This window comes from Mesocricetus auratus, unplaced genomic scaffold, assembly GCF_017639785.1.
Source record: "Mesocricetus auratus isolate SY011 unplaced genomic scaffold, BCM_Maur_2.0 Super-Scaffold_100004, whole genome shotgun sequence".
Classification (NCBI taxonomy): domain Eukaryota; kingdom Metazoa; phylum Chordata; class Mammalia; order Rodentia; family Cricetidae; genus Mesocricetus; species Mesocricetus auratus.
In genome coordinates, this window is record NW_024429189.1 from 4419949 (window position 1) to 4440130 (window position 20182).

Sequence of the window (20182 nt, forward strand, 5' to 3'; positions counted from 1 at the left end):
CACATATCAGGAAAGATGGCCGGAAGAGGGCCTGGCTCCCCTCTGGGAGCTGATTGGAAGAGAAGAGGTCACAAAGTGGGGACAGAGGGCATGGTATGAGTTCCCGAGAGTGAGAGTGTCCCTGCCTACAGCATCTGAATCAAAGAGGGAGTGGTAAGGAGGCCCCAGGAGGGTGGTCAGGGCCCAGGCACTTTGGGGTTAGCTTGAAGGGCTCCCTTGTTTTGAACCACATTTTGGTTTCCTCTCTGGGTCATCTGGATTGCTACTTCCTGGGTGAGAGGGAGGGCCTGCAGACTCAGCGTCTGTGTCATGCCTTGAATTCACCCCCATAGTGTAGCCTGCCCCACCTCCCAGCTGGGACGAGGGCTGATCCCTGAGTCATTTCTATATCATCAGGTCAAGGACACATTAGAGGGAAGGAACTCAACAGAGGTATGATGGACTTGGCACAGTGCCTGGTCCAGCCTGGTGATCATCTGGTGCTGTTTGTTGTTGGAGAAGGTAAAAATGCCACCTGGCATTTAAGCACTGATTGTGAATGCCACTGCAGCGTGGGGACCTTGGGAAGTGGTAAAGGAGGCACATTATAGCCTGGTCCTTTCTTCTGCCCTATTGGAGAAGCCCGGCCATGTCTGGTGTGCTCCCTGCACAGGTGGACTCCCTCCACAGAGGGCATGCAGACTCTAATGAGGGTAATAGGGGGCAAGGCCTAACCCTGGCAGACCTGGAGTACAAAGAAAACATTGCCTCCCCAGTTCTTACTGGACTGGCCACTCAGCCTTCCAGCTCTGTATGGGAGAAACTTGGCTGGGCCCTGCCTGGAGGCATTGGGCTCATCCCCAGCTGTTGGCACCTCATCTGGATGATGTGTGTGCAGCTGAGGAAGCATACAGGAAGTATTCATGTTAAACCATTCAGACATAATCAAATCCCTATGCTTCTCACATCAGCCCCTACCCGTCTTCTCAGTCTGTTCCCTAATGGGAGCAGTGGATGGGCTGGCTGGAACTGTTCCCTGGAAACCTGGCATCACACAATCTCAACTGTCTCATCACAGGACCTGCTGGTGTCACAGTGCTCCTAGGGACAGCCTGGGAAGACTCAATGTGCTGTTGGTTACTGTAGGGTGGTGTTGGACAGTCCTGTTACAGTCATTCCCAGCCTCGTGGACCTCAATTTTCATCTGAGATCAGCCAGCCAGTGCAGAGGTTGGCGTGCGTGCGTGTGTGCGTGTGCGTGTGTGTGTGTGTGTGTGTGTGTGTGTGTGTGTGTGTACACATGTCTGATATAGGGTAGCTAGACTTCCCCCTCTGCTGGGAAGATGCAGGGTTGTTGTGCCTGCAGCTGGAAGACATGGGCGGGTGCTTTGTGAACATCTAATCATTTGTTTACCAGTTCCTGAGCCCCTGCAGTGGGCTGGGCATTATCCAGGGGTATTTGGGCCCTAGCAGGAGCCCCAGTATGTACCCTAGGGACCGTCTGGCCAGCTTGTCACCCAGGATCACCTGCTTATCTACTCCAAGAGCCCCAAATTTGATCCATTTCTGCAAACTAGACCTATTAAATAGTAATGATGCTGTTTTAAATGGTTTTGGAATGAGCATGGCATAAATAAAGCAAGACATTAATCCGTTTTCCCATTTTTTATTGATCAAAGTCATCCCTAGCTGCCAGTCATAGCTCTGATCAGCAGGACCCAAGGCCCTGGGGAGGTGCAGTGTCACACCAGCAAGAAGCAAAGATACTGGAAGCAGAGCTGTCTCAGATCCACTTGTTGAACTATTCTGCAAAGACTGCCAAGATCCACGGGTGTCCTCCCGAGCCTTCCTACAGAGCAGGGCAGTTGCATATGATGGCCCCCACCTCTCAGAGGCTTGAGACTTTGAAATAATGCCATTCTCTCTCTCTCTCTCTCTCTCTCTCTCTCTCTCTCTCTCTCTCTCTCTCTCTCTCTCTCTCTCTCTGTGTCTGAGTGTGTGAGAACTGCTGTGCCACCCTTCCTGGGTGTGGCCTTCGCATTCCTCCTGGGCCTGTGATGGGTGTGGCTGGTCTCTGTCAGACCCTTGAATGCAAAAAAGAAACTTGGGGAGCTTGGTGAACAGAGAGCCTGAATCTGTCCCCGGGGTTTCTGGCTAGTTGTTGTCTTCCCTCTACCCCCTGGGTGGCTACTCTCAGGAGCTGAGAGTTGGTTAGAATCTGGTAGAGGCAACAGGCTTAACTCCACCAGGGTGGATGATGGGTAGCAAGATCCTGGCCCACGCCTGGTGTAGCCTCGTATTAGCCTCAGGTATAGCTCTCAAGGCCCTGATAAGGTTGTGGGCCTTGTCCACTCCAATCTTCTTCTTTTTAAAATTTATTTAACTCTATTTTATGTGCATTCGTGTTTTGCCATATTTGTTGGGTCCCCTGGAATTGGAATTACAGACAGTTGTGAGCTGCCATATGGGTGCTGGGAATCGAACCTGGGTCCTCTGGAAGAGCAGTCAGTGCTCTTAATCACTGAGCCATCTCTCCAGCTCCCCAATCTTCTTTCAGGGCGCTTCTGTGCCTGCTCAGGAGGTAGCTTATGCTTGTTGTTGCTTATCCTGAACAAAATGGTACTGTGTGGAAGGGGCAGATTTGTGCTCATTTTATAGATTGGAAAACTGAGGCGTGAAGAGGATGAGTGCCTGTTAAGTTGAAGTAGGCTTTGGGCACACTCTACCAGTTAGGCCAGGCTATCACCACCAGGCGTACCTGGTATATCCTAGAATGTGACTGAATCCTGGGGCTTGGGAAAGGTGGGACAAGGAGGCAAAAGGAGTGTGGAGAGCTCTGTGTTAGGAGCTGGAGGCGGGAGAGGCTGTGAGGGAGTGACGAGGAGAGCCCAAGTCTTGCCACGTGGAGTCCTGTGTCCATCGTGCCCCCCATGCACCCCAGTGGGCGTTCCTCGAGCTTAGCTGCCAGGGAACACCAGGCAGGGACAGGCCTCCATCTGCATCTCAAGTCCTCCCTCCCTTCCCATGCCTTGGGTGTCTGCATCTGCAGATGGAATTGAAAATAAAAGCCCCTTGCAGGATGGATTAGAGCACGTGACGGCCCCAGGTCCCGGAATGTGAATGGTATGCACCTGTCAGTTGGTTATTACATGCAAAGTGGTTTAAATAATCTCACTGGCCAGTACTGGGTCTGTGTCAGTAGAAGGGTGCAGGCCAATGGTTGAGCCTCTACTCTTAGTACTTCTATGGTACCTGCTATAGACATAATTTTCCTGGAAGGATCGGTCGCTTCTTAAAAAAAAAAAAACCCTCATGTTATCCTTCTGCCCTGAACCCTGCATGGGGATGACTTAACAGTAACAACAATCTGGCTTTGAGAACAAGATGTCTCAGATCTACGGCCAGCTGTGTGGAATCCTGGCTAGTGAGCTTGGACAGCCCAGGAGGGGGCTTGGAACCTTATCCCTGTAGTGACTTGGGGCTGCTGTGAGCAGCTCAGTGGGGCTCTGGTCCAGCGCCTGGAGTTCTGGAAAACTCTGTACAGTGAAGTCTTTGTGGCTGTCGTGAGTAAGCCATGGAGACTCCCAGAGGTCAGAGCTGGAAAGGCCTGGTCCTCTGGGCTGGACCCTTGCTGCGGAGATGTGTGGCCAAGAGCCAGGAGTCAGGTTCGTGTTAGACAAAGGGCAGTCCTGGGCACTCTGCTCTCCTTTCATGGCTGCATAGGGCGGGTGGGCTGACTGACAGAGATGTCATAGAGACCCCCCCCTCCTGGGAGGCACAGAGCAACCCCATCTTTAGTGATGTAGGTGTGTGCTGCAGTTGCTGTGTCTGCACTCCCTGGCCCTGGCATGCCCATGACCAGACTGCTGGAGCTGCTTGGTGTGTGAGATAGAGGAATGGGCTGTGCACCGGGTCCAGATCGTACAGGTGCATGGTGGCATCCTATCAGAAACCTGTAAGTGATCAGTGCTCAGGCCACCTGTGCTCAGACCGCATAGTCCAGGTCTAATTCACTTCCCTGTCACTGATGGAATACCTCAACAAGAGCAGTTTGGGGAGAAAGAGTTTATCTGGCTCCCAGTTTCCAGTGTTGGGAGGTCCAGGCAGCAGGAACTTGAAGTAGCCACTTCCATCCCATTCACAGAGCAGAGAGAAATGAATGCTTGCATTACTCCCTAGCTTACTTTCTCCATTCTTAGAGTTCAAGGCACCCACAGGGGGTTGAATCGTCTTACCGTAATTAGCTTAATCAAGACCCTTTCTTACAGACACGTCTGCAGGTTAGCCCAGTGGTCCTCAAGACCCTTTCTTACAGACATGTCTGCAGGTTAGCTTGATCTAGCCCAGTGGTCCTCAACCTTCCTAAACACTGTGAACCTTTAACATAGTTCCTCATGCCATGGTGATCTCCCAACCGTAAAATTATTTTTGTTGCTACTTCATGACTGTAGTTTTGTTACTGTTATGAATCGTAATGCAAATATCTGTGTCTTCCCATGGTCTTCGGTGACCCCTGTTTGACCCCAAAGGGGTTGTGACCCACAGGTTGAGAACCACTGATCTAGACACGCCCTTCCCAGGTTGATTTTTGACAATTGAAGCTAAACACGACCTCAGTTAGCTGTGTGGCCTCAGGCAGATGAACAACCCCACCCCACCGTCTGGTTCTGGTTTTTACGTCCACACCTCAGGGCTGAGCGTGGAACATCCACATAGAATGTGCTCCGCAGGGCAGGCCTGTCCTCCTCGCTCTGGCAGCACGCCATGAGAGCCCTCAAAGGTGGTGGGGTCTCCTCAGCCCAGGCCGCCTCTCCTGACGGATCTCTCCTTCAGGCTGGAGGGGGCTGCATTATCATGGTCAGTTGGTTTCAAAGCCCCACAGAGAAGTGGCTGTGGTGGGGCCACTTGGACTGGGCTTGAAAACTTCCCTGGTGGCTCACATGTGTGCCCTGTACCTCCCAATCCTGACAGATAACAGTGAGCTGCACGCAGGCCTCTTGTCCCGTTGAGCTGGGGAGGTGTGTGGGTTGGAGACTGTATCCTTCCTGGTGCTAACATGACTTCAGCCTGATGAGATCCACCTGGAGCCGGTGAGCAGCGCTGTTTCCAGTGGCATCTACTCTGGGTCCTCCACCACCAAGGCCCCACTAAGCGGGGTGGTTTGGCCAAGAGGTGGAGCTCAGGGAGGGCCAAGGACAACAGGAGGTGTTGGCCTGTGCCCTCTCTGAGTGTTTTAAACAAACACAGTGGCCTGCTGCTTGCCACCCTTAGAGAGCCCTGTTTCTCACAAGAGCACTCAGCAGACTTCCCCTGAGCTTGAGTGTTGCCTCGAGACACTGGCTGCCCTGTGAAGGCCCCGAAGGGCAAGCCAGGTCAGTGAGAAAATGCTGTGTACCCCCGATGCGACAGGGATGCGTCAGCCATCAGGTGTTTCGTGGCTCCAAGCGACAGCCCCATCAGCTTGGCCAAGAATGGGAAGGCCTGTCTCCGTGCTGTCTTTTGCCTGGGCCTCACTCATCTGTACTCACTGAGGCTGTCCCTCTGTACCGAGACAGACTGCAGAAGCCTCTTTTTCTCTCACCTCCAACCTTTAGGACTGCCTAGAATCTGAGCCGGTCTCTGCACTTGTAGGGGTGCTGTGGCTCCACCTGGTGGGTCTTGGCCTCATGTCTTCCTGGTACTCAGGCAGTGGGGGTGGGGGCGAGAGAAGGGGTCTGAGCTGCACAAACAGCTGCCCCGCCCCCATCCATGGGAAGGGAAACAGGCTGACAGCCGGCATAGTCCTGGCCTTCCCAGTCAGGCTCTCCTCCCCACATCCCTGCCACCCTGGGCCTCAGTTTCCATAATCGTATAGTAAGAGGGGGGGGGGAGTTAAGGGTGTTGTTGGTAGGCATGGACAGCGGATGATCCTATGCCCCGTGGAACCCTTTCATCTCAAGGTTTCATCTGCAGCAGATAATGGGCTTGTTTGTAGCCCATGATGCCGTCTGCTTGTGTGCCAAAGTCCTTAGCTTACTGCTTCAGCTTTCTTTTGTGTTAGATAAGATGGTTCATAGGACAATGGCAATGATTAAGGACATAAGTGAATAGATCTCAGGAAGCTTTGCACGAAGGGAGAGAGGGTGGTGTGCACACTTTATGGAGATCCTCATGTTACTGTCCAAGACCTTTGTCCTTGTCCGTGAAGACAACCCTTGCCTGTGTGGCTGTTTTCCAGGGGTGGGGCTCTTGAAGGTTAGGTTACCCAAGTGGCCAGCGGTGGGGGTGGTGATAGGGTGGGTCTAAGCTGAGGCTGGGCCACTGGACAAGGGATACTGGCCTGTGCTGAGCCCCGAAAGGAAGCCTGGCCTCCCTGGCCATTATTATGGTTGGGCCCTGTGTAATTAACTCCAAAATGGGAGGCCAGGGAGGAATTAAAATAAATGCTTACTGAAAATTAGAGAGGAGATGTGGGCAAAAAATAGTTGAGCCAGGCTGGAAGCTCAGTGTTCCATAGGACAGGAGGTGGTGCCTGGGGCTGTAGGGTATAGAGCCTCCCCTTGTCCCAGTTTCCAGGCTGGGCCGCACGCACGTGGTGTGTGTGTGTGTGTGTGTGTGTGTGTGTGTGTGTGTGTGTGTGTGTGTGTGTTGCAGTTTCCTTAACTGTGCTTGCTGCTGACTTGTGGCTTATCGTAGCAGAAATGTGCCGCTTGCTGGCAGAGACCAGAGGCTGGGGACAGAGCCTGAGTGGGATGATTTTTCTCTTGGGCTTCTGAGGGAGACTGTGCCCCAGGCCTCTCTTCCAGGCTCTGATGGCTGCTGGTAATACTTGGTGTCTTTTTCTGCATCCATCATCAGGTGGCCTTCTGCCTTTGGGTCACTCTGTCTCCACATCTTTTTAAATCTTTTAATTGTGATATGTAAACATTTCTCGTCGTAACCATTTTTTTCTTTGGTTTGAGTTAGGGCCAGCCGTGTGCTGGGACTATCAGAGAGGGCCACCATACCTAGTTCTACCTTCCCCGTTTCCAAGCAGTGTCTGTCTGTCCGTCCGTCCGTCCGTCCGTCCGTCCATCACCAGGACGGCTCTTTCCCAGACTGCTACCACTCACACAAACCTTCCTCCCCTAAATGCTTTCTGTCTAGACTCTAGGAGCTTAAGGGGAATGGAATCCTCTAGGGTTGGGTGCTCTGCAACAGAACCAGGAAGACAGACGTGGAGCACTTCATACCCAGTGGTTCTCAGCCATGCATGCATGACCTCTAAATTTAACTGAATTAAAATAAAAATGGGAGATTCAGCTATTCATTTGAACATTTGAAATATTTATTGGGTACATGTGTCTCATGGCATAGACTATGCGACAGACTATATAAAGGGCATTGTTATAAAGGACATTGTCATTCTAGAATGTTCTATTGCAGAATCCAGTTCTAGGTTAATGGAAACGAAACTGATGTGACAGCAATATCCAGTGTGGCCCTGGGTTGGACCCTCTGCCATATTTCTTCTCTTCCTTCCCCTCCCCTCCTCCCTTACGTCCTTTCTTTTTTGTTTTCTATAGAGGCCATTCTGGTTGTCCTTTATGAAATATAATGTGCAGATTGGGCGGCATCTGTTAATTTCTTGACTGTGCTGTGAACATGTACGATGATGTCATTGTTCTAGGAAATGCGTGCTCAGGTGTTTAGGGATAAAGCATACTGTGTGCACAGTTCATCCCAAATGTGTTTAAAAGAAACTACTTAGAGTGAGATGGAGATGGACTGACGGACAGGCAGACAGAGAGAGAGAGAGAGAGAGAGAGAGAGAGAGAATGAGAATGAGAATGAGAATGAGAATGTGAATGAGTTGTGTGACACAGAAACCAGGCCAGCATCATCTGTGAATGGTGACATCTCAGCCAGGGCGGTGGGCAGTGGCTCAAGGTAGAGGTAGTTGTGGTACAGGACAGGGATTCTCCACACAACTTGGCTTCTGTCCCCCTGAGCTTAGCTGAGGCTTATTCTGTTTGTGATAATGGCCTGTCATAACGGAGTCCGTTCGCTTGTCCAAACTGCTGATGAGCCAGGGACAGGTTTCCTGAAGTTCACTTGAGATTGGCAGTTGGTCTTGTAGGGATGGGCATTGATTTGCCTTTAGTCCTAGGTTGTACTGGGCTGTGGGTACTAACTAGGTCCTTGTCATTTGAATACTGCGCTCAGCTATGTTAGATACTGGATGACTTCTACATACTGTTTGCCCCCTGCATGGTATCAGAGGACAATCTCTACCTAGCAAGTACCTCAGGAGCTCAGGCCACTGTTTGTCATCTCTCAGACAAGGTTCAAACGAGGAACCCGGTGTTTCAAAGGATGTGCCAGGGCCGCCTCCCATCTGCCTTTCTGTTTAAGTTTAAAAAACTATTTCCAGATCTATCTATCTATCTATCTATCTATCTATCTATCTATCTATCTATCTATCTATCTATCTATCTGCTTTTCCTTGTAACAGTTCTGGCTGCCCTGGAACTGGTTCTATAGACCAGGCTGGCCTTGAACTCACAGAGAGATCCACCTGCCTCTGCCTCCTGAGTGCTGAGATTAAAGGCATGTGCCGACACCACCTGGCTATTTCCTAATTTTAAAGTGTAATTACTTGTGTGTGTGTGTGTGTGTGTGTGTGTGTGTGTGTGTGTGTGTGTGTGCACTGTGTGCATGCAATTCCCACAAAGGCCAGAAGGGGAAGTTGTATCTCTCTGGAACTAGTGTTGCAGGTTGTGTGAGTTTGATCTGGGTGCTGGGAACTGAACCCCGCTTCTTTTCAAGAGCTCTTAACTCTTGAGCCATCTCTCCAGTTCCCTCCTGTCAGTTTCTTTACAGCTGATTCTTCACAGGAAATAGAAGTTGACTGTCTTGTCACCCCTCCCATACAAGTCAGGGTCAGAAGTGGCATGGAGCTTGGTCATGGGGTTGGTGCCAAAGAGGAGGGACCCTGTCATTGGTTTGGGAGTTACAGCCTTTTGTTCCTACGGTCTCGGTCGCGGTTGTCAGTGGCACAGTCCTGTTACTGGCTTTGGCTCCTGTGAAGTGACAGGTGTGTGCTGCAAGGGGTTGTGGGTACGCATGCATAAGAGTGTGGTGTGCACATGTGTGAGGTGCTCTGTCTTGCTTGTTTCTTGGCTGCTGTCACCGTCGGCATTGGGATGCACAGGATTACACCAGGGCAGGGTGTGGTTAGCCTGCAGGTGTCGTCTGTCACCTGCAAAGCAACATGAATAGAGAAGATAGCTGCCTCACCCTGGCAGCACTTAGGCTGCAGTGGTTTTGAGCTGCAGTCCACCTCCCCAGCCTGCCCGGCTGCCTCTGTCTGTGCGGCCACGCAAGGCAGGGCCTCGTGGCCGCTGTGACTCACGTTTTCTGAGATGCTGTCCCCTTACTGATGCCCCTCTCTCTGTCTCTCTAGTTCCTGTGTCTGAAGAATATTCGCACCTTCCTCAAAGTCTGCCACGACAAATTTGGACTAAGGAACAGTGAGCTGTTTGACCCCTTTGACCTCTTTGATGTCCGAGACTTCGGGAAGGTGAGTGGGCTCCTTGACACATGTTTGCACTGGGACATGTGGGCAGCATAGGCTGGCCGCCTGCCAACCCCGTGTGTGTTGCGCTGGGTCATGGATGACAAGGTACTGAAACCGGGTTTGTGTGACAGGGTGGAGCAGGAGGGTGGATCCTCCCTCTCTCAGTCAGGGGAACCACCCACATCTAAATCTGGGGGATGCTATAAATGTCGAGTGTGCTATGCCCCCCTCTCCCCACGAGGGAGAGGAACCTGAGGAGGCAGATGCAAGGGCCATGAAGGCTGTCACTCTTTCGTGGCTGCCTGATGAGCGTGGGTATGGAGTGATAGGGGGTTAGGTGCCACTAAACATGTTGGTAACTGAATTTTTGTTTTTCCCCCAGAAAGGGTTTCTCTGTGTAACAGCCCAGGCTTGCTGGCCTGAGACTCACAGAGATCTGCCTGCCTCTGCCTCCTGTAAGACAAAGTCTGGTGTAATGGCGCTCAGGTTAGCCTTGAACTTTTTATGTAGCTGAGGATAACCCTTTCTGCTTCTACCTCCTGGGTTCTGGGGTTACAGGTGTCCCTTACCACTGGCTTATGCAATTCTGGAGATCAAACTCAGGGCTTCATACATGTTAGCTAAGTGCCTTAACAACTGAGTCATGCCTCCAGCCCTCTGTCATGCCTTCTAGGTAGGATCATGACTGTAGTGTCTTTCAGTTGGGGGACTGACTGTTGAAGTGCAGACCTGCAATCTAGCTTGTCTCCTCAAGCCTCCATCCTGCCTGCCCTTCCCCCCACACCTGGCTTGGCCTCTGAGCCAGCTGCTTCTGCCTGCTGATGGAAGAGGCAGAGGCAGAGGACCCTCTTTAGGAGCTGGGTGTTTGAGGAAATGGCCCATGAGTCCAGGATGTGAATGGGAGAACAACCCTGCAGTTGTGAATGTTGAGAGATCTGTTCCTCAAGGGGCTTCCCTGTGATGTGGTGTTCAGAGCCTGTGATGTTAGTGCTCAGGAACTAGACTTCTGGGAGCCACTGGCCCAGCCGTCTCCTCTGTTCCCGGAGTCTCCCTTTGAGAGTCTTGTTTCTATGAGTGTCCAGATTTTAGAGGTTTCTTTTGGCTATAAAAGCATATAGAGGCCACTGCAGCTATGACTCAAGGGGGACACACCAGGTCTGTAGCTATCAGCAGAACTTGACTCCATGGGTGTGATTTTTGTTAGCTTGCCAAGCAAGCAAGATGCAAGAATAAAGGGGTCATAGAGGCTTGCATCAAGGTTCTAGAAAACTTCGAAGGCCAGGTAGTGTGTAGTAAGGCCTCTGTGTGATGCATGGAGGTCCTGGCTGCAGGGCAGGTATGGGGAGTTTGATGCAATATCATGCGTATACAGAATGTGCTTCCTTTTTCTTGGGTGTATGGATGATTCCTTGCTGGTGTCCTGTCCTATGAGTGGCTTCTCAGTCTGATAGGTCTATCTTGGCTTTGTCCCTGGAAGTGGTTGAGATGAATTTGCCACAGTAGTCTGCATAGGAGGAGCTGATGGCCTAGAGACAGACAGACAGACAGACAGACAGACAGACACACACACACACACACACACACACACACACACCCAGACATTGAATAACCATATAGAGAAAAAGATGGGAAAATCTAACCTAGACACACACACACACACCCAGACATTGAATACCATATAGAGAAAAAGATGGGAAAATCTAACCAAACCCATGTTTGGTTTAGCAGCACAGCCCTGGAGTGTTCTGTGTATAATTTCATTTTGATTCTAATTTGCTATGGCGGAATGCATGATGTAAGACACATAAATCTGGATTAAGCTCTCATCATCCGACCGGCCAACTGTGTGGTCAAGCTGTTTATGAAGAAGGGTTGCCCTTGTCATCGTCAGCAGTTTTGACAAGACAACTCTGACCCTGCAGTGAGTGTGATGTGCCTGCTGCATGTGGGCTGGAGGGGCTTCACCAGGGGCTTTTCACCTTGGCCTCTAGTCTTGTCTCCCAGGCTTTGCTCCAGCATATGCTTATGGGAAATGGGGGTGGATTGTGGCCTTGGACCTTGAGTCATAGGGTGGGGTGCTAGGGCTGGAGGTGACCCTGCTATGCAGACCCTGTAGCCAAGCTGAGGGGTGGGGCCCAGCCTCATACTCTGTCCTATAGGAGCTCATATGGCCAGAAGTCTACCTTTGACTGTGGCTGCTTCAGACCCTGTCCAGTCCTGAGGGTGGGCTGGGTGGATCAGGGTCCCCTGCACCACTGCTGGGTAAATAGATACCTAACTCAGTACCCCTATTCAGTTGGTTCCCATCCTTCCTAATGCTGCAACCTTTTATACAGTTCCTCATGCTATGGTGGCCCCCAACCATAAAATTATTTTAGTTGCTACTTCATAACAGTAATTTTGCTGCTGTTATGAATCGTAATGTAAATATCTGTGTTTTCTGATGGTCTTAGGTGACCCCTGTGAAAAGGTTGTTAGACCCACAGGTTGGGAACCATTGCTCCAGACCCTAATGAGTGAGGCTGTGAGAGGTAGAGGGATAGAGAGAGGGGGGAGTGTGTGAATTGGGAGTGGGAAGTGCCCATCAGGGCTGGCCATTGTAGTGTCCCCTCACATAGAAATCCATGCTGCTGCCATTGTCTGACCACCAGTGCTAGTAGGAACCAACCCCGACTGCCACAGGGAGGCGTCCGCCTCTCCCCTTGAATCTTTCAGTTACCTTGTTTGTAAAAGTCACAACACTTGCACCTTTGAAGGATAGAACCTGGCAGCTAAGCTCTGGAGCTCTGGAACCCAGCAGGTTGGGTGTGTCTCTGTTCTGCCATCATCAGGATGCAGCCTTGCAGGTTCTCCAAGGCCTGTCTGTAGATAGCCGGGGGTACTGCTTTGAAAGTCTGTCCAGAAGAGTATGAATCTTGATGCCTGCTCTGCCCCTGCAGCCAGCTGTGGCCCCAAAGCTCTGGCTCTGCATGGAGCCGACCTGATGTCTCCTGTACCTGCCTTTGGTGCCTTCTCTAGTCCAAGTTCTGCTGGAGTTAGGCTGGCCATGGCGAGGGAGAGCAGGGCTCTGTGCTCTCTCTGTGTTCACCTGGGTGAGACCTGACCCTTGCATGGCCTTGATCTCTTAAACCTTTGGGGAGATCGTGGCTGGCTCTTGAGGCATTGCTTGAAGGATTCAGCAAGGAAACGAATGATTAGGTTCTTGTCATTTTTAGTGTGTTTTCTTCCTGCTCTTGGTCCTTCACCCTACCAGTTCCAGCAAGTACTGAGGGATCCAGAATGTAGTTCCGGAAGTGTCTTTTTGGCTGCCTTCCCTGGTGTTTTTCCGAAGAGTTACATTAAAGATAATAGGCTTTAGTTCAGATAAGTCCTGTCCTGGAGATTGCCAAGGGTGACTGTACTGCATGGCAGCCAGGCTCTGGTTGCTGGCTCTGTGAGGTGCCTGCCCACTTAGAGATGCAATCTCCGGGCCTCGTCCCTGCCGTGTGGTGTTTTTTTTTTTTTTTGTTTTCATGTGTCGTGTTCAGCTGCTGGAGCCCAGGGTGCGAGGGACTGTGGACACTCCTTAGATGGCCACCCCTGGCTTTCTGGGAGTTTTGAACAAAGAAAACCCCTTTGAAAGTTTGGTGGGGACCCTGGGGAGGATTCTGTTTGCTTTCTTCTGAGATTTCAGCTCCTGGACACCGGAGGTCACCAGGGTAGTGGCAGCGTTGCTTCCTCCCTGTGATTGGGGCACCGATTCTGTGTCAGTCCTCCTCTGTGCTGATGCGTCTATTCCTTCTTTCACACTGTGGAACAGGAAGTTAGGCTCACAGAGAGTGGCCAACTTCCTGCTTAGGGTCAATGGCCGGGTATCTTTTCTTTTGGAGTTCCCCGTCTTCCAACTCGGCACTGGGAGCTCCGGCTCCATTGCCTGCTGAGCTGTGAAGTTCCCTAAGCCTACATCTGTCAGTCACTGCTGTGCCATCCTCCGGGTGCAGGAGGCTCATAGCCAGGCCTGTACTGTAGAGCACCCTGGGCGGTGCTGCAGAGTGGAACAGGGAGGCACAGAGACCTGTCGCTGTTAACATCTTTGTCTGACATGGTAGCCACTAGTTTTGAGCATTTTGACCTGCCTTCCTAGGCTGAGGTGAAGGTGGCAGGGTCTCAAAAGATACAGGGTGTCCTTTGAAGGATCAGGAAGCAGGGGAAGGAGGGAGGAAGGCTGGTGAGGGAGACAGAGAAAGGGGAAGGGGGGTAGTAGGGTGGTTTCTCTGAGGTCTCAGACGGCTAACTGAGGTACCTAGTTTAACGTGTCAAAGCCGACTCTGGCCTCCAGTCTCTCCCAGCTCACAGATACCTGTTACAGAGTCATCCTGGCTGGCATACTCCCGCCCCATGCCCACCATACCGTAAACCTCTCCAGCCCCCGAACTTCACCGTCTTCGCCAGCGTCTCTTCCCTGTATAACTCAGCCATTTTGGCTATTTGCCCTCTTGAACTCTTGGTTCCCAGGTGTTCCCCAGACCCCCCCCAAGTCTGGACCCTTCCAGAGGCCTCTGGCTGTGCTCTCCCTCGTATATATCTACAGTAAACCTTCTCCTTAACCATACCCGGGAGCAGTCATGTCCTCATTTTTCATTTCATCTCCTAAAGCAGCATAGGGGGCTGTAGTTCCTGCCTGCAGGAGGCCCATTGTGTGCTTCTGGCTGTCCAAGGGTGGGCTCGCCCCCCCTGAACTTTCCCCTGCTTCAGCTTGCTAACCTCTGCAGCCAGCTGACCCGTGCCGACAGGGAGCCCCTTAGATCCCACCCATCACTGCAAGGCCTTGGAAGTTTCTCGAGACAGGGTTTCTGTAGTGATGTATTCCTTATGCTTTACTAAAGTTTGTCTGAGGATCCAGAAAAGCAAAGCAGCTGGGCACTAGCTCTCACCTATATAGCTCAGGCTGAAAGGGCTGATCCACGCACGAGCTCTTCACCAAGTCTCAAACTGCTGTCTCTCCTCAGTGTGGCTGGAGAACGAACCCCTCTTACTGAGACCTTGCTCCTGCCTTATATACTTCCCTAATGTTGGGATTAAAGGTGTAAACTATGATTCTCTTTTAGACTGATTCACTCTTGTGTAGATCTGGGTGACCTTGAACTCACAGAGATCCGTCTATCTCTTAATCCTGAGTCCTAATTAAAGGTGTGTGCCACCACCTCGTAGCTTCTGATTGCTGGGGTTGAAGGTGTGTGCCTGGTTTCTATAGCTTGTGGCTGACTTTGCTTTCTGAATCCTCAGGCCAGCTTTAATAAACCATAAATGCTACAGGTTCCCCTGTGTAGCCCTGGCTGTCCTAGAATTCACTCTGTAGATCAGACAGGTTTCAAACTTGGAGACCCACCTGCCCACCTGCCTATACCTCTGCACCCTCACACCCACGTGGGCTTTTTTTTTTTTCCTGAAAGGTCTTCCAATCCTCCAAGCCTCCCTCCGGTTCTCCTCTTAGCTGTTTGCTGTCCTCTGTGCCGCCTCAGACCCTGACTCTGCTAAGTGAGGCTTGCCCTGATGGTCCAGTTGACAGCCTGGCCTCTGTTCCTGCTTTCTTTCTCCCTGGCAGTGCCCTGAGTGCATGCTCGCACTGTTTGAATCCCAGTGGGGGATGAGTACCCGGGTTCCTCTCAGGAAACTGCACACCAGAACCTGGGTTCGTCTGAAGGTGTGTGGTATGACGGAGGCCTGAGCCTCTGGTGGGGATGTCTCGAAAGAGGCATGGAGCCCTGGCTGTTCCAGGAGGTCTAGTCTCACCAGGGGCAGGAGGTTGATTGTTCCCTTGGTAGAGCTTCAGTTTCCAGAGTGATGTCCCTAGTTATGTCCCAGCTGGGGTGTCACCTGGACCCTGAGGCCCCACCAGGCGGTGCCATTGATACCAGCCTGATTTCAGGCAGTGAGCTACTGAGGGAGCAGCTGGGTGGGTTACCTGGTGGTGTGCTAATCAGTGGGTCCCTTGATTCATAGAAAAGTCACTGCATTTCACACTTGTGTAGCAGTTGACCTGGCCCCCAACAAGACCTGGGCATGGACCGACAGGCCACTAGATGATTTTGGTATTGCCTACCCAGGTGCCTGGGCTCCAGCCGGCAGCCTTTGAGTCCTCTCGCATTCATGGAGGTCATGACTGGTATCTGCCTGTCACTGGTACCACACACACGCTGAGTCCTCTCCACTCAGGAGTGCCTGCATCCCACAGGAACCTAAGGGAATGGGAAGTAGGTTAGTGAGGAGGCCATAAAATGGCGTGGAAGCCAGGAGGTGGTTTGGAGGCTGTAAGACAGTCAGGAGGCCAGGGGGCAATGTGGACGCCGGCCCGCTGCCTGGATAGTAGTAGTAATTACGCCTGTGTCTCAAGAGGGCGTGCTGACAGTGGATCTTTGAGAGTGTAGGACATGGGCTAACGCCAGTGGCTTTGCCGATGGCAGCCACGCAGGCTGGGCACGTCTCCCCAGCTGTGGATTTTTAGCTTCGCCCACCGAGGCTGGAAGCAGGGTGATAGAGCCCTGCTGAGTTGCTGCAGACTCACCTTTCTGGCGTGGCCCTTTCTGCCCCATCCTGCCTAAAGGTAGAGTTCTGAAGAAGCACAAAGTGAGTGAAAGCCATTACAGCCAAAGATGCTGCCTCCAGGTTTCAGCCTGCTGGGGGGTGGAAGGGCACAGCGGGCTCACTCGTGGGGCCGGCTGTGCTGCGGTGGAGGCAGAGCTCACCTGGCCGTCCCCGCTGTGCGTATCAGAGCCTTCAGGTCTCTCTCCTCTGTCCCACCACCCCTCCAGCAGTTTATAGGCCCCATGCTTATTCTCCTGGCACCCGATGTCTCTCTCGCTTCTGATCCCAAGCAGTTGTCACTAGTTTATCCAGCACTTTCCACAGAGCCCTCAGCACAGCAAGCCCTGCAGCTGACAGCCAGCTGCAGCTGACACAGGAGGAAGCAAGCTTGCTTCTTGCAGACATTTATTTTGTCCCCTGTAATTGCCCGTGGCCCCTTGTATCGGCCTACCTCCTCCTACAGACCTCTGTTGCCATTGTCCTCTGAACTTGACACGGGATGGGAGCAGGCAGAGGGTGTTTGTTGGTACTTCCAGCAGCCGGGTAAAGTGGGCCAGCTGAGAGTTTTTGAACACAGGGGTCCTGAAGCAGACCCCAGATGTCACTGGGCTTGACGACGCTGGCTGTCTCCCATGTTGCCGCGGCGGCAGTGTTCCGGTCTGTGAAATGGGTGTAAGGATCTTCCTGTCCTAGGAACTGCTGGAGGAAGAGACCAGATGGGACAGTTTGCACATCTTCTGTGGTGTGTCCTCCAGGTTGACAGCTCTTAGGAGTCACACTGGGATCGTACCAGTGCTAACCAAGTGAGCAGGCTGTGACCCTTGGCAGTGGGCGGGGATACCCATAGCCTACTCCAGCTGCCTGGAGCGCTGGCCTTACCCAGCCTCCGATGTCATATTACACACCTGCCATCCTGACCTGCTTACCGTCAAGTGTGTGGAGGGATGGTCTCCAGATTTCGGCATCTGTGTGTATGGACGGGTCTCCAGCCCCGTCTGGTCAGAGCAGCAGTAACCGTGGGTATTGGTCACACACTATTCCTGAGCTCCACACCCAGGCTTCAAGCCTCCTTGTGTCTCCTCATTTCCCTCCTCCTAATATTTGTTCAGGAAATTTGCTGAGTGGGCTTTGCGCTCTCCCTAGGTACTCTGCCGCTGGCTGCTGGCTCTCACCAGCCCCTGCTGTGCCAAGTTCATTTGCACGCCTTGGCTTAGTGCTGTCTGGGAGGTACTTGGGCCTTTTGCAGCATCCATTCCGTACTAATTACTTATTAAAATGCAGCCGCCATGGAGCACGGCGGCCTCAGGGCTCCCAGCAGAGTCCTGGCGGGGGCTGGTGGCAAGTGCTTTCCAGGTCCTGCCTGGAAGGATTTCTTCCACACCTCTGCTAGTGGGTGTCAGTCACTTCAGGAGGTTATTAGCCCACGCTTTCAGGGAAACTTGATGATCAGACACGCTGAGTGTATGTATGCAGAAACACACATGCCCACGCACACACATACACACTCTGTCTGCCTCTGGCTTTTAACTGCTAACGGGAGCATTGTCTCTCTCATAGTCCTGGGGATGGGACCCACGGCCTTGTGCACACTGGGCAGATGCTCTACTCTGGACTGCACCCAGCTCTGAGGCTTCTACTTTGCCTCCTCTTCCAGGCAGGAGCCTGCTGGGGAAGGAGGGGAGGCGGAAGACCCTTCAGGATCAGTAGCTGAGGCCCTGCTGTCAACAGTAGCCTTGTGAAGAGCTGTGTGTGTGGGTCCTCTGGGCTTGCTGGAGAATGGGCAAGGTCTGAGGCTGTTGGTGATGAGGGGCAGGACTCTGTTTTGGAGGCCATGGCAATGAGTCAGATGCCGGTACCGGGGGTACTTGGGGGCTATGACTGTTGGCCTCCGAGGAGTGCTGAGGGCAGTGAGCCACACTGAAGGCAGTGAGCCACAGGGATGGAATCAGAGGGAAGGGCTTGGGAGCTTGTGGGGTCTGCGTCTAGACAGAAAACCAAACTGGTATGTTGGAGTGCAGGTGTGCGGCACAGGACCTAGGCCTCATGGATGACCTGGCACCGCTTGTTGGAAAAGACTCCTTCCTCTGTGGAGCAGGAATGGACAGGAGTACCTTCTGAGCTGTGGGAACTTGGCTGATAACCCTGATTAATCCTGATTGATTGGTAGTGGCTTCCTGGAACACTCAGTCATGGTCACTGAGGCTCAGCTACTGGTGAGTGATTTCTGCCCCAGCTCAGGGTGAGATGCGGGGCCCTGTGACTTATGCTCATTCTTGTGGACGAGCTGGTCTCCTACTAGTGTTCATTTGTAGATTGGGTCCTCATGCAAGCCCTTGTGGTTGAGAGTCATCCCCTCTAGTAAGAGCAGGCTCATATGCTGGATGTCTGCAGCACGTCTGGTGTGTATGGAGTTGAGCTGAGAAAACACAGATCTTGGGAACTTGCATGTTTAGTGGCCAGGACTAGTGACTGGGTTTCCTGGTCTTCGTGGTGGGGGTGGGGTGGGGTGGGCATTGCATGGAGGATGGGCCTCTTTATTGTGTCCTCTGCTCAGCTCAACCTGTGCCCGGGCACACAACCTCAGCTATTGGAAAGGCAGAGCCCAGGACCACTGCATGGTAGTGGGCCATGGTGGGGCAGCTAAGGTGTTTATAGAGGGCTTCCTAGGGAATTTCTGGTTTTGATGGGCGGGGTGGAAAGCTCAGAGCTGCATATACAATGGCCAGGGGAACCTGGGGGGATGGGGGGAAGAATATACAGGCCTAGCATCTCACCTTGAGCTGGGGCAGATATCACTCATCATTAGCTGAGCCTCAGTGACCATGACTGAGTGTTCCAGGGGGGAAGAGGAATATACCAGCCCAGGGTAGGATAAGGCAGGACAGGACAGGGTGGGGTGGAGCTTGACTGACACTTGGGCTTTGTCTTGAGGTTTAGGGAGGATGACCCTGCTCTGCAAAGCCACAGGCCAGGTCATCAGGGTTTAGTATGACACTCCAGAAAGCGTGTGTGAGACGCTGCACAGTGCCAGGGTATGGGACTCCCTCCCTGCTCGCTCAGGATTTGTCCCTGAGGAAACAGGAGTCCACCCCAAGGAGACAGCCAGGGACAGACTCTAGGTGCGCCTTGGCTATTGCGTGTCGCTGCCTGTGTGCTCGTTACTGCCTTCTTTGTACCTCTGTTTCTCATGTAGTCTGCAGGGCCACCATTCCTGTCCCGGGCATCCATTAAGCGACTCATCTCTGTCTCTTGCCTTGGTATCCTTCTACACAGCTAGTTCCCACCCTGGGGTGAGGAGCCTGACTTTTCTTCACTCATCCTGTGGCAACTGGTGCAAGCCCTTTTCTTTTTGGTTTTTGTCCACAGTTAATTAAGCTTTAATTGGCTAATTGTTTCTCCCCAGTGCCCCAAGCATTAATTGTGTCTGGTGAAGCTTGACAGTTTGATGTTTGTGGCAGAAAAATCTGAATGAGACTCGGAAGGAGAACAGAAAAAATAGCAAAGTGTACGTGGCTCCTTGTGATAGTGTTACTTCTGGTCACCTTGGAAGACCTTTCTCAGGGTGCAAGGTCGGTAGGAGTCTGCCGCCAGCTTGTGGCCAGCCAATGGCAGTCTCAGTTATGAGGTCAGGCCTTCTGGGTAGAGAGGCAGCTTCTCTGGACTCATGAGGTATGTGCTGTGAACTTGGAACAGAGATCCCTGCAGCGCCGTGGAACACCGTGTCCCCGATCTCTGGATGTGGGGCACAGTGCCTGATTTCCTGCAGTTGGGGCAATGTGGGGAAACTTGCTGATCCCCTGAAGCCGGGGTGATGTAGGGAACTGAGCTAAAAGCCTGCAGTTGGGATGACGTGGGGTTCCATGCCCAGTCCTCTGTATTTGGGGTGATATGGGACACTGCACCCAATCTCTGGGGATAAGAAGTATGAGACCCCTGGGCCCCCTCTGCTCCTGGGCATTTTCTCAGTTGTGGTTCCTTCTTCTCAGATATGTCTAGGCTTTTGTCAGGTAGACAAAACCAACCAGCAGAGTCTGGTGAGCACTCCTGGCTGCTCTTAGCTAGAGGTACACACTGCACGACAAGCTGCTTGCTGCCTTGTAGA

The 20182-nt window shown here is 52.4% G+C and overlaps 1 protein-coding gene across 6 annotated transcripts in view; it reads left to right on the top strand.

The window, feature by feature from the left end:
- The window catches only part of Vav2 (vav guanine nucleotide exchange factor 2), a 163719-nt gene that overhangs the window by 28945 nt on the left and 114592 nt on the right, over positions 1 to 20182 (top strand). For all 6 annotated transcript variants that reach the window (XM_040745160.1, XM_040745161.1, XM_040745163.1 and 3 more), the window contains exon 2: positions 9403 to 9519. In XM_040745160.1, coding sequence (XP_040601094.1) covers positions 9403 to 9519 — 117 coding nt within the window. The remainder of the gene's footprint in view (positions 1 to 9402; positions 9520 to 20182) is intronic.